Genomic DNA, 12,318 nt, shown 5'->3' on the forward strand with positions numbered 1-12,318 from the left:
ATAGTAATCAAATTATAATAAATAATTGCAGAAAATCACAGCCTGCTCCCAGACAGTTCATGAACTGAAAAAGCCTAGAGTCATCAGATGAGTGTGTTGGCTTTGCTTTTTTTCTGCTCTGTGTTTCTGGTATTATATGAACTGCTGAGTAGTATCTGTGTGCACTCCTCTACCTAGCTGGAAAAATGAGATTAAACTATGTGTCATAGACACCATGCTATGTGTCATAGACAATAATGGTGATTCTCCTGCAGCACATACCTTTTTAGCAGAACAAATGCCTCAGCTGTGAGCAGATTAAGAGTAGCTGGGTTCTGCTCCCAGTTTCTCTCTAAAGATCAGACTGAGCCCAGCAGGGTGACAGAGTACAGCAGTGAGAGCAGGCTGGCACAAGGGTTTGCTTGTGGTGGGGTTTAACATCCTGCGTGGTTCCACATGCGTCAGGATGAGCTTATTCTTACAGCAAGGGAATGTGATGAATTGTGTATGCTTAGCACTGAAAGTGGCCAAGTGGGGAATTTAAACTTCTTAGCTGTGTGTGATAGACCTAGCCAGGGAACAGCTGGTGGAGAGACTCTTTTAGCTCTAGGGGTAGCAGCTTGTGTACTTTGGGGTGCAATAGGATTAGATAGCGATTTCCATCCATTTTGAAATAACCTTGCTCAAGAGGGTCAGGAAGCTGGAGATGTAGGAACCCATAGCTCCCTGTTTGTTTCATTATGTTCTAATTAAAAAAAAAAAAAAAAAAGCTTTTGGAATCAAATTTGACCTGAATATAACTCCGTTGGCTCCTGCATTCTTACCCTAGGGATTAATTTGGCCCTTTCTACTTTTATGTAATGAGCTGATTGCCACAGTATCTTATCCTTGTTATACAATCACCCTTGTCTGGCTGTGTCCCTGGAGCATTCTGTGTGTGTGTTTCTAGATCTAGGGTCTCACCTTCACTGACTGTGTGTTTAGCCCTAGAGCCTCACCCTGACTTATACTGATATGTGTCTGTGCACACTCCAGCTTCAAACAGCGTGTGCAGACAAGAATATATCTGTGGGAATTGAGGGGCTTTCTCCTTTGGCTGGCTGTGTCCCTGTGGTGTTTGCTTCTGCAGGGGATAGGGAAAGAGTGAGTGGTATTATCAGAGATCTCATTTAAACAAAAAGGAGCATAGGAAAATACATTCTTTATTATTATTCTGTAACAACAAGCCAGAAATATAATATACCTTTAAAAATTTTCTGTCTCATGCCAAAGAAACCTCCATTCAATCATTTTAGAAAATCTTGTCGCTCTCCCTCAAACAGTAACAAAAAAGAAAAAGGAATTACAAGTGCCATCTGTTCCCTGCAAGGGATGTGCCTACCTGTCCCACAGGTGGATGTGTTGGGAAGGGGGAGCAGGAGGGGTGTTCCTGGTGGCCCTGCCAGCCCAACATCACCCTGGCATGTGTTGGACCTGGCAGCCCCAGAAGACCCTTTCCTGAGGCACCTGCATGTGTCATTGGAGCAGCTGCCTGCAGCAGAGGGTGCATTCAGGGGGATTCCCCCCTTGCCCAGCCACGTCTGCAGGGACAGCAGGAGCTGCTGTCCCCACACACCAGAGGAACCCCTTGGCTGGGCACACAAGGAGCACTCGGTCACATTCTGTATCCAGCATCCCACAGAGCTTTGTTTCTGCCTGCTGAGGATGCTGTGCTCCCTGCAGTGCCTGTGGGCAGTGCAGCAGCTCAGTCACACCAGGGCAGCCTGATTTCCAGGTGTGCTGGGGAACAGAGAAAGAGCCTGTTTGCAAACAGTGCCATGAAGAGGGCACTTCCCAGTGAGCCCAGTTACTCTGCTCTGCATGCAAAAGGACAGGTCCTCATCCTGCCAAACAGAGTATTTGCTTTCCAGAGGGGAGTCCTCATAGGCAGCCTTCGTGTTTCCCAGCAACACTCAGTTCTCCCCTTTCCTGTCTTCTTTCCTGGGTGGGTTGCTAAACATAGCAGTCCCTTGTCTAGGGTTGAGATAAATCCAGACTTTCTGCTGTATAAATTAAAACAAAAAAAGGAAAGGATGGGCAAGGTCATCACCAGCCCCACAACACAGGATATAGAAAATATTATTAGCAACAAAGAAAAATTGGTCAGGGCAGGAGGAAGTCACAGGGAAGGTGCAGAGAAAGGAGGATTTCACACCCTCAACCCCTGCATTGTCCCCTACCTTCTTCCCATTAATTTCACCTCTAGTCTATTCCCTTAAAAACGGTCTCTCTCTTATCTCACACACACACACACGCACACACACACACACACACACACATATATAGATCCCATTTGTTTTGTGCAATATGTCACCATTATTTGATGCAAGTAAAATATAGATCTATAAATATACCGCTCTGACTCAAGTCCCATTTCAAGTATGATTGCGGAGTCCAGTATGGTAAAGGGAGAGGTTCCCCTGAGAGGGAGGTTGGGGAGAGGTTTGGATCCAGCAGGAGTCTGGTCCTGGCTTGCTGGGAATGTGGAACAGCAATAACACGCATACGGAGTCTGCAGTGCACCAGTTCTGCCCTTCAGAGCGGGCTACACTTGGAGCAGATGGGATGGTTGGAGTGGCTGTACAGTGCGTGGGGGAAGAGTCCTTCCTCCTCACATTTCACCAGCCCCCCTCCTTTGCTTCCTCTTCCCCACAGTGTGCTGGAAGCAGGGGGAAAGTGTGTGCTCACACTGGTGGGAGGGCTGATTGCTTCTTCCAGTTCTTCCGTGGCAGCCTGATCTTCTGCTTCCCTGAAGAACATCCTCCTCTGCCCCATGCTCAAACAGTCCAGAGCACCCTGTCTCCTTGGCTCTGGTGACCCTGGGTAGACCAGGAGGGATTTTGCCACTCCAGGCTTTGATTAATGATGTTGTGTGCCCACGGGTCAGTACAGCCGCTTCTCTGGGACCAGAAGGAGTGAGGAGCCAGTGTGCATTACTTCCACAGGGATCCAGTCACAGCGAGCAGGAGGGCTGTGAGATGTCCGACAGCACTGGGATTCAGATGGAGCAGGTGGAAGAGGTGATGTGCCCTGGCAGGGTGCAACTGCAGATCATGCAGGGCTCTGAACACAGGTTGCTAGTGAAACACCCTGCAAGGCTGGGCTGGCTGCCAGCTTGTTTCCTGATGGCAGGGATCACACCATCCACAGGCACAGTGGATGCACGACCTCCGGTGTCATCTTCCTCGCCCAGGAATACCCACTGTGACGGGTTAGAGTAGGTTACCATGGCAATGTGCGCTCTCCCCTGGAGACAGCATTTTATCCCACTTCCAGTGATACAAAATGAGAAATGAGTCCTTATGTTGAGTTCCTTTCATTTTTTTTTTCCCCTCTCACTTTTTTTTTTTTCTCTGTCAGGTCAGAATGAGCTAAGACTAATAGGAGGCACTGCAGTCTGAGGGCTTTAAAATCTGGTTGGGGGAAGTCACCCTGTGTGACAGTGGCAGTGCGCACAGCTGTGTGTGTGGGCACACTCAGGTGGAGCTGTGGGTGTCATTGGACCACCCCAGTGATGGTGAAGGGTGCATTTGGGCTCTGCTGCCTTCTGTGCCAGACCTTTCCTGAGCTCTCCCACATATGCCACACTGTGCTCCAGGTTCCAGCCTTCATCTCAAGACCCTCCATAACTCTGCCCACTCTTTTTGGTCACCCTGGCTGCATCACCCTGTTCCACACACCGTGCCAGCCATGGCAGCTTCTGGGTTGACTATGTGTGACTTCTTCCCCTGACACCTTCCCCTAGGCTCACACTACTCAGCACGGCTTACGCTCCTGGTGAGCCACCTCCTCCTCCAGTCTTTCCTGATGACCCACTTCTGATCTGCCAATCAAACATTTCTAAATGGAGGCTTCATATCCTTACTCTCTCCATTTATTTGAAAAGACATAAAATAGATAAGAACACACCTTCTTTTTTTTTTTTGATGCTGTGTACTTATTTCCACAGACTGGTGCTATAATCTCAATAACTTTGCCTCTCTCCATCCTCTTCTGCCAGTTCCCACTGGCTCTGCTCTGTGGCTGAGATGTTTTTGTTACTCCTCAGTGGCGCGTGCATATTTTTTGTCTGAAGCAGGTGACACACACTACTGTGATCAGGGTAAGGTAAAGTGGCTGGATGTATCCATGGCTGCATGCAGAGGGCAGGTCAGCAGGGGCATGAGTGATAGCTCTGCATGTGCAGGTGGGGTGCCTGGATGCCTGGAACTGGGACTGGCTCTGTGTGTGCATGTTGGGATCAGAATGAGTCAGTGTGTGTGTGTGTGTGTACAGGAGCATGACTCTGTGCTGTGCACCTGCAGCAGATGATTTGTGTGTCAGCTCAAAGGCTTGGACTTGGCCAGGAGCAAAAAGAGGTACACTGTGCTCCCTGGCAGTGTTTTAGGGTGATACAGATATCTTTCCACCTCTAAAAGTGAGAAGGGAAATCTACCACTGACTGTTGCCCTACCATAGGGACCTTGCCTCCCTTCTGATGTAATCTTGGCAGCACTGATTTGTAGGGTAGGCAGCAACTTCGTGTCACACAACAGCAGTGACCTAACAGTGAGGCATGGACACTTCTGGTGTCCTGCTCCCCACAGAAGGTTTCACACAGCTGCTCTCTGTTTGCACAGAACTCCTGACAGGACACAGGATGACTCAGGACCGAAGCTGAGAGGATGACACAGGGTCCCAGAAGGTGCCAGCTGCCTTTGCAGCAGGCATGTGAGGGAAGCTCTGTGCGAGGGCATGAGGCACAGCAAGCACTCGAGGTCTGACTCTACTTTATTTGTCTGGGAGGGCCCAAGGGTGAAAGGGCACAAAATGGGCCTGGGGCAGAGGAAAAGAAATTGAGCCAGGTGCCCTGACCCCCCAGAAGCATGTTGTACTACTTGGGTGAGTGGAGCAATAGCACAGTCTGTCTGGGAAGATGTATTTTGGGAGGACCCCATGCTTGACTGCTCTCAGGTACCTTTTTTCATCGCTGTCCCTTCCTTCCTAGAACTGTTTCACGCCACAGAAGAGATTTGCTTTTGTTCTTCATGTTCACCTTCTGTGTCACCCATGAGTGGCTGCCTCTTCTTCAGCTCCCTGTGGTACTTGGCCATGAGGGAGGCATAGATGCAGCCATAGGCAGCTGCCACCACCATCATGATGCAAACGATGCCACAAACCACCCCTGCAATGATCACAGTGCCAATCGCCCGGCGCACGCTCACAGGCCTGTACCGCTGTTTCTGGGGGCATCCCACACTGGGCTCCACTTCTGTTTCTGGGCCTGATTTAGATTTGGAAGGAGCAGGGCTTCCTTTAGTGCAAGGTGGGCCAGTATTGTCCAGCACTGTAGAGCTGTTCTCGTCATCCAGCTGCGAGCAGTAGTTGAACATCTCCATGGGCACCATCCGCATGTCCTTTCCTTTCAGCTCCTTGGGCAGAGTGCAGGCCAGCTGGTCAATTTTCCCACCTGTTCCAACAGAGATAACAGGAGTCAATCACAGCTCCATGCCCATACAGAGGCAGCAAGGTTAGATCCTCAGATGGGGTGAGTTCATGGGCCTCCATTCACACCTGATAAAGTATTTTCCCTGCAGAAGCTTCAACCATGTCAGCTGGCCAGTATGCCTCTGCCTAGGTTGGGTTTGACATTAGAGCTCCTGGTGCATATCTGAATAGGCCAAGACATGAAAGCCCTCTGAAACCATTTAAGTCAGCCTCATACTGTTTAGTGAGTTATGTAAGTCTCAGAGGAACCACTTTAGAAAAAGAGAAATTAAAGCAAAAATGTAGGACCAGGCTGTACCTTCTCAAAAAAACAACAGATACACATCCCGTCTTCTGACAACTAATCCATCTCTGTGAAAATAATGACAGATGTTGAAACAAATGCTTGAGTGAGTTTGTGCAATTTCCTTGAAAGGGAGGAAAAAAAGCAAAGTTATGTCTGCATGCTTTCCACTGCCTTTGTGATATGGTAGTCAAGAAAAAAGAACAAATCCAAAAAAAAGTGCAAAGTGGCACTCGTATGCTTGTTTGAGTCTGCTCACACAAATGCATATTTCAGACTGCAGTGTAGCCATAGGCAGAGATAATCTCCTTGCAGCATGGCTGTGATCAGCAGGGATGTGACAGCTGACTGTTGCTATCTGCATGATTTGAGACCCTTTCTTACTCGTTGGCTCCAGAAACAGAGGGTCAGGCCTTCAATCCTCACTCCTGTAAAATGTGCCATCTTTCTTTGAGTTGCAGCTCCTGAAAGCATGTCATTCCATCAGCATTCCTGATAAATGACATGTACCTTTCTAGTCTTCTGTGTTTCAAGGAAAATCTGGAAATGCAAACTTGTCAAAAACTGCTCCATTTGAAATGATGATTTCATAGCCAGTCTAATTTGGGGCCTGGCTTGTTAATTTGAGCTGTAGGTTGGTTTCTCCAATATGAGTTGCACTGTTTTTCCTAAGTGTCAGTGTTTCCTAAGGTTCTTTTTTTTGGCAGGAAACCTGATGCTTTACAGCCAAATCTGACTTCTAATTCTCTCATCTTAAGAAAGAGAATGGGATGGTTATTTCCAAGTGTGAAAAGCATTTCTTCTTTTTAGGCAGAAGGAGTAAGGTGAACTCATAATCCTAAAATTTTAATTTTACTTGAGGAAAGTTCTTCTCTCAAGATTAAAAAAAAACCCCAGGTAATAGTTCAGATTAGAAACAAAACAATGAAATAGGAGATCTAGGGCTGCTGGGAACTTCACAGACTGCTATATGAAGGTGCAGTGGCACTAAATTGTAGCAGGGTCCTCATGCTCTTTGGCTGAGACCTGTCCATCAGGTCAGCCTGACCTGCCAGTTGTATCTGCTTCTATCTTTTGTATCTGCTCTGACAGTTGCATCTGCTCCTGTGTGTTCCCTGCCTGCCTTTTGCTTGCTTTTCCTGGAAGACCAGCACTCCTCCACCTGCCTCCCCTCCCGCACGCGAGCACCTACCTCGGTAGGAGAACCACTCCATCCAGTGCTTGAAGTCTCGGAGGTTGCAGTCGCATTCCCAGGGGTTATCCCCAACCTGGAGATGCTGCAGGCTGGTCAGAGGCTCAAAGGTCACCCTGTCCAGGCTCTGCAGGCGATTGGACCTGAGGGAGAGGGAGCGGAGAGCAGGCAGGTCATCAAAGATGCCTGAAGGGATCTGGGCCAAGCCATTGATGGAGAGATCCAGCTGGCGCAGCAGGGCCGTGTGCTGGAGCAGGTCCTTGTCCAAGGCCCGGATGCTGTTGTTCCTCAGCTGGAGTTCTGTGAGGTTCCCCAGGTCACTGAAGATGTTCTGAGGGAGCTGGTCCAAGAAGTTGTTGGATAGATCCAACCTCTGTAGAGCAGAGAGGTTGGAAAACACTGCTCCTGGCAGGATGCTGAGTTTATTGTTGAGAAAGAGGAAGGTCCTGGTGTTTGTGGGGATGTCTGAGGGAATGGAAGAGAGGCCCAAGCCACTACAGTCCACTTCCAAGTTGCCACTGTTGCACTTGCAGGAGGAAGGACAAGCAAAGAAGGACTCGGCAGCACATAGTGAGAGCCAGCAGCCAAGCACTGGAAGGTGAAAAGCAGGGAAGGAAAAGGACATGGATTAGATCAGTGCTTTCCCAAACTCACCCACCACTGACTACAACACAACCCTCACTGCAGGGCTTATCACTGCAATGCCCTGCAGTGTAATGAGTTTTCTCACAGTCTCATTCCTTTACCCCTGGCCTGCATCCTGACAGCCTGACTTTCCTCTTAGCCTGTTTTTTTCAGAACAAGTAAGTAAATATCCTTCCAGTTTCACAACAAAGTCAGAACAGTGCATCCCAGTGGATTTTGCCAACAGATACTGGAACACTGGTGCCTGTCAGAGGATAATGGAGCAGAGAGTGGTGGGAGGTGTCACCTCTGACAGAGGACAGCTCTTTCTAAACAGTCAGGGTAGAGACAGGAGGAGCCAGGTATATTTAAGAAGTTCCAATTTTTCACAAACAGATATGTTATTAAAAAGCTTTTAAGAAAAATTAAAATAACCTACATTTCAGGTGTTCTCCTGCAGTTTGAGTCCTAATATTTGTGATTGATAAGACTCAGATCTAAGACTCTAAATCAGGGTATTACCATATTCACAGTGTGTCATATGGGCCTTGTGTCCACTTTTTAATGAATTTCATTACAAAGGGATGACCAAGACAACTGCTAAAAGGTAACAAGGAGTCCCTAAATCACTGCACACCTGGTACTTGCCATTGCTCTCAAAACAGTTTCTGAATCCCAGAGCAACAGCCCCAAAAGTATCTCTGAGTGGCCAGTGACCCCCCACAACTAGAGGTGGTGACTGAGTACAGATCCAGCAATTGTTCTTAGTAAGAACTTTGGACACACTCTGGACTACAGTCAAATCATGGGGCAAACCCTGAATCATGGTCACCAACTGGGCAGACAACAGACATGCAAAGAACAGTTTAAACCACATCTGACCAAAATGGCCCACAGCAATGGAATGAGGAAAAGAGATGTACATTGGTAACTGACAAAAGCAGTGTCAGGAAAAGGGTTAACCCACACACACCCTTTCTCCTACACTATCTCAAGGTTGGACAAATCACAAATCAGCATTTTTTAGAGCTGCTGTGCATTCCAGACATGGCTCCAGATCCTGCCAGTGGCACCAGGGCACTAGTTACCAACCTTCCCTGGGAGCCACTGACTTTTCAAACTCTCATTTTTGTGACAAAAAAGCATTATAAGCAAGAAAGAAAGCTTTGTGCCTCTTGTCATTAGAGGAGTAGGAGTTATGTTTAGGCAGACTATGTAAAACATTTGCATCCTTCATCTTAGTTCCTTTTGTGGAATTGAGATTGCACAATGAATTCCACTATTCTTCAATGTGGGAAGCAAATTCAGCTCCCTTGCAGTTTTTAAGGTGACAAGTTTGAGCATTTGACAAAAACTGAAGCAGGTTTGTCTGTGCATCATGCCTGTCCTCTCCCTTTCTCACTTTTCTTCAGAGAAGGCAGTCACTTGGGTTGGTAGAGTCTTTTGAGGGGTGAATGGTACCTAAAGGGAATGCATTGATTGTCTTGCCTTCCTGAACAGGCAGTCAGGTTCTTCTGTCCTGTTCCTTCAAGGAACCAACAAGCAGGGGCTTTACTTCTTAATCCTAAAGGAATTGTGAACAGACTGCAACAAGAGAGAGAGCCAAAGGAGATCTATGCTATGGAGAAACTCGGCCTGGAGCAACTTTGCAGTCAGCCTTGCTCTTCTCTTCCTCTCTTCCCTTGTGCCACTCTCTAGAGTTTTATCTGACCTCCATCCCATTTTTTTATAGCAGCTTTGCTTCTGTCAGTGTTGTGCCTTCATACTCCAACCCTGTCATCCTGCACGGGGCAAGTTTTGTGTTCCCAGTGATCCTTGTGAGAATTGGCAGATTTGTGGACTAGTAGTCTAAGGAGAACTATCCCATTTGAATTCTAAGCTATATGACTTTATTAAGGACCAAGGGGTAAATGTTCAGAGATAATATATCAATTCTCTCTTATTTCATCTGTCTTCACAATTATTCAATAATTTTTTACTATCCTACAGTTGAGATCTCAGGTGTACATCAACCCAGACCATGCCAATAAATGTGCTCTTTTAAGGAGAATTATGGATCCTTCTGGTGAAATGTAAGGCAGATCTTTACCCCGATCACCTCTGTGCTTTCTTGTCATGCAGAGGCTGAAGCCCACAGCAGAAATTGCCATGAAAGTAGATCATAGCCAATGGGCTAGTGCAGTACAGGTACTGACTGGCTGGCTGATATTTAATTCTGTTCAGAATCTGTCACACTCTTGTTGTAGGAAGGGAATTAAAAGAATGGGAGCCAGAGTGGGGAAGGGAAAGAGCAATGAGTCATTCAAGTGACCCCGTCTTTTCCTGGATGCTTAACAAAAGCCCAGTATTAATAATAGATTGGCAGCTGTGATGATGAGATAACAGCTGCTTTGTACACCAAGAAAGGCAAGAGCAGCCCATGTGTAATGCTATCCAGGTGGCATTCTGCTCAGTGCTTATCTCTCAGAGTGCCTGGCCGCCTGCAGCGCCGACTGGGTGGCTGTGGGGTTCCACCAGTGTGTATGCTGGCAGTGGCTGGCAGGAACAGCCTCAGGCAGCTGGCTGTGGTTATGTTCAGGAAATGGATTTATGCCAGGCTTCTGCAGCCATGTAGGATATGCCAAAAATGTCTTGTTGTTACCCATATATTGCTGTATGCTTTTGGAAATATTTTACTAAAATCATACAGACAAGAGATCTCGTTTTCATTTCACATCCATGAGGATGTGAGCTGAGGCCAGGGAATTCACTGCGTCGGTTAAGATGCAGCTCTACAGGAAAGAGAGGCAGGGAAGCAATAGACAAAACTTGAAGCTGTCTTCCAGCCCTACAGAAGGATGGATAATAAGTGTTTTTGTGTTTAGGGAAGATCAAGTTACTTTGTGGAGTGTTTGGTGACTCTAGTAGGTGGCAGAAAGATGATCCAGGTATATCACATTAAGTCAAGACTCAGTAGCATTCATTATAAATAATTTAGACAGTCTAGTCTGTGAGGATGGATTACAAAGATGTTTGTTTTCTGGAGAACGAAGTAATTCCCCCAGCTTTTTACAGCTGCAGCTCCAAATGTGACCAGGAGGACTGGAACAAGGGAACCACAGACCTACTTTGTGCCTGGGAATGCAGTAGTGAGGGACCCTCTCCAAGGGTCCCCTTTACTCTGCTGTGGTCCCCAGGTATTTCTCTGAGATGCAGATAAATTCCCAAAGCCCCACATCACCCCAGCAGTGCCTGCCCTGCACTCAGGGGTACTGTAGCAGCTGCCCCAGCCCACTGGGAACATGCACAGGCTGAACGTTTACAATTTAATTTGAAAGAGAGCTTCTTTATTTACTCCTTGATTTTCACTACATGTGGCAGTGCCCAGTAGGAGAATTCTGCCTTTACATTCTGCATTTCCCTCTAAAATCTGTTCTGACTTTTTCTGTGAAGAGCTTTGCTCAGCAGCCTGTGTAAAACCCCAAGCACAGAGAGGAGCCTGCAGCTCATAGGATACTGATTTGAGAAATGTTCAGGGTGGATCTTTGTGCAATGGTGTCTGTCGTGCTGTTTCTCACCTGCCTGGCCCACTGGAATTCAGAAGCAATCATCACTCGCTGTCCCACTTTAAGCCCATCTTCAGCTTTAGAATATCACTCTCCCTCCCAGCTAGCCTGGCCTCTAAAGGAATCAGGAATTAGTTCAAACATCTCCATTCTTAGCTGTCCCTCTCCCCTGTTCTTAACCCTGATGTGACCTATTTTCTTCTCATTCCCTTGACAAACAGCAATACTGTAGTTGGTACCTGAGCAGGCATTACTTACGACAAGCCTCCTGCCACCTCATGAGGAACCTGCTCCTCCACCGGTGGCCAGCACTTGCAGGCAGCATCGTGCTCTTCTCCAGCCTGTCTTCACATCCAACAGCCAGCCTGGCCCACAGCCCCACAGGGAGAAGGAATGACCTTGTAGCCTGCCTGCCAGGTCCTGCAGAGGGAAAGCAGAGCTGAGCAGATGAGATTAACTTCGCTGAGTGCAGCACACAGGGCTGAGCTCAGAGCTGTCCTTTCCCCTCCCCAATTAGTATTTTTCCTCTGAGGGATCACTTCTGTTTTGGAGGAGAAATGGAGGGTGCTTCAGGAGGTGCAGTGTGTTGAAGGGGCAACATAAATTCATTTTGAACCTCACGGTGCAGAAATAAAACCTGATTCACCTAAGTACCAGAGAGAAGTTTGTTTTTGACTAGCCTGCTATGGTAGCTACTTTAGCTTCATGCTCAAGGTTAACCTGATGAATTACTAAGGTGACCCTGCCAGGGCAGCAGACTCCGGCTCATTCCTGTCGCCTCCACGCAGGCTGGTGCCACCTGTGCATCCTCTGCCTGACGCACGGCTCAGGCTCGCTGAGATCTGGGCACCAGCGGCTGCCAAGCTGCTTCTCTCCCAGCTCCTCCTCCCCCCACTCCACCACACCCGTCCCCCCACCCCCCGTGCCGTATTCCCTACCAGCACTTCCTGTCTGTTTTAAGGTAAAATGGATGTGGTGGCTAGAGCAGCACAGCTTCAGCTTGGGGATTTCCCACTGCAGCAACTGCAGGAGCTGAAGAGCGAGCGAGCCTCGGAGGAGAAGGATAAGGAAGGACCTGAGGCGGGGGAGACTGAGTGGGAGTGTTGAAAAGAGAGGAATTGCATCTTAATTAGTAGGAGGAAAAATCCTCAGTCTAATTAGAAACCCAA

At 47.8% G+C, this 12,318-nt stretch overlaps 2 protein-coding genes across 2 annotated transcripts in view; one reads left to right on the plus strand and one right to left on the minus strand.

Moving 5' to 3' along the window:
- CACNA2D4 (calcium voltage-gated channel auxiliary subunit alpha2delta 4) overlaps nucleotides 1–12,318 on the plus strand; it is a 122,861-nt gene that overhangs the window by 70,601 nt on the left and 39,942 nt on the right. The window lies entirely within an intron of this gene.
- LRTM2 (leucine rich repeats and transmembrane domains 2) lies at nucleotides 1,172–11,562 on the minus strand. The gene is made up of 3 exons (XM_059848112.1): nucleotides 11,408–11,562; nucleotides 6,981–7,571; nucleotides 1,172–5,467 (listed from the first exon to the last, which is right to left on the minus strand). The coding sequence occupies exons 1-3, from the start codon at nucleotides 11,472–11,474 to the stop codon at nucleotides 5,013–5,015; spliced, it is 1,113 nt and encodes a 370-aa protein (XP_059704095.1). The 5' UTR covers nucleotides 11,475–11,562; the 3' UTR covers nucleotides 1,172–5,012.

Source organism: Haemorhous mexicanus, chromosome 5, assembly GCF_027477595.1.
Source record: "Haemorhous mexicanus isolate bHaeMex1 chromosome 5, bHaeMex1.pri, whole genome shotgun sequence".
NCBI lineage: Eukaryota > Metazoa > Chordata > Aves > Passeriformes > Fringillidae > Haemorhous > Haemorhous mexicanus.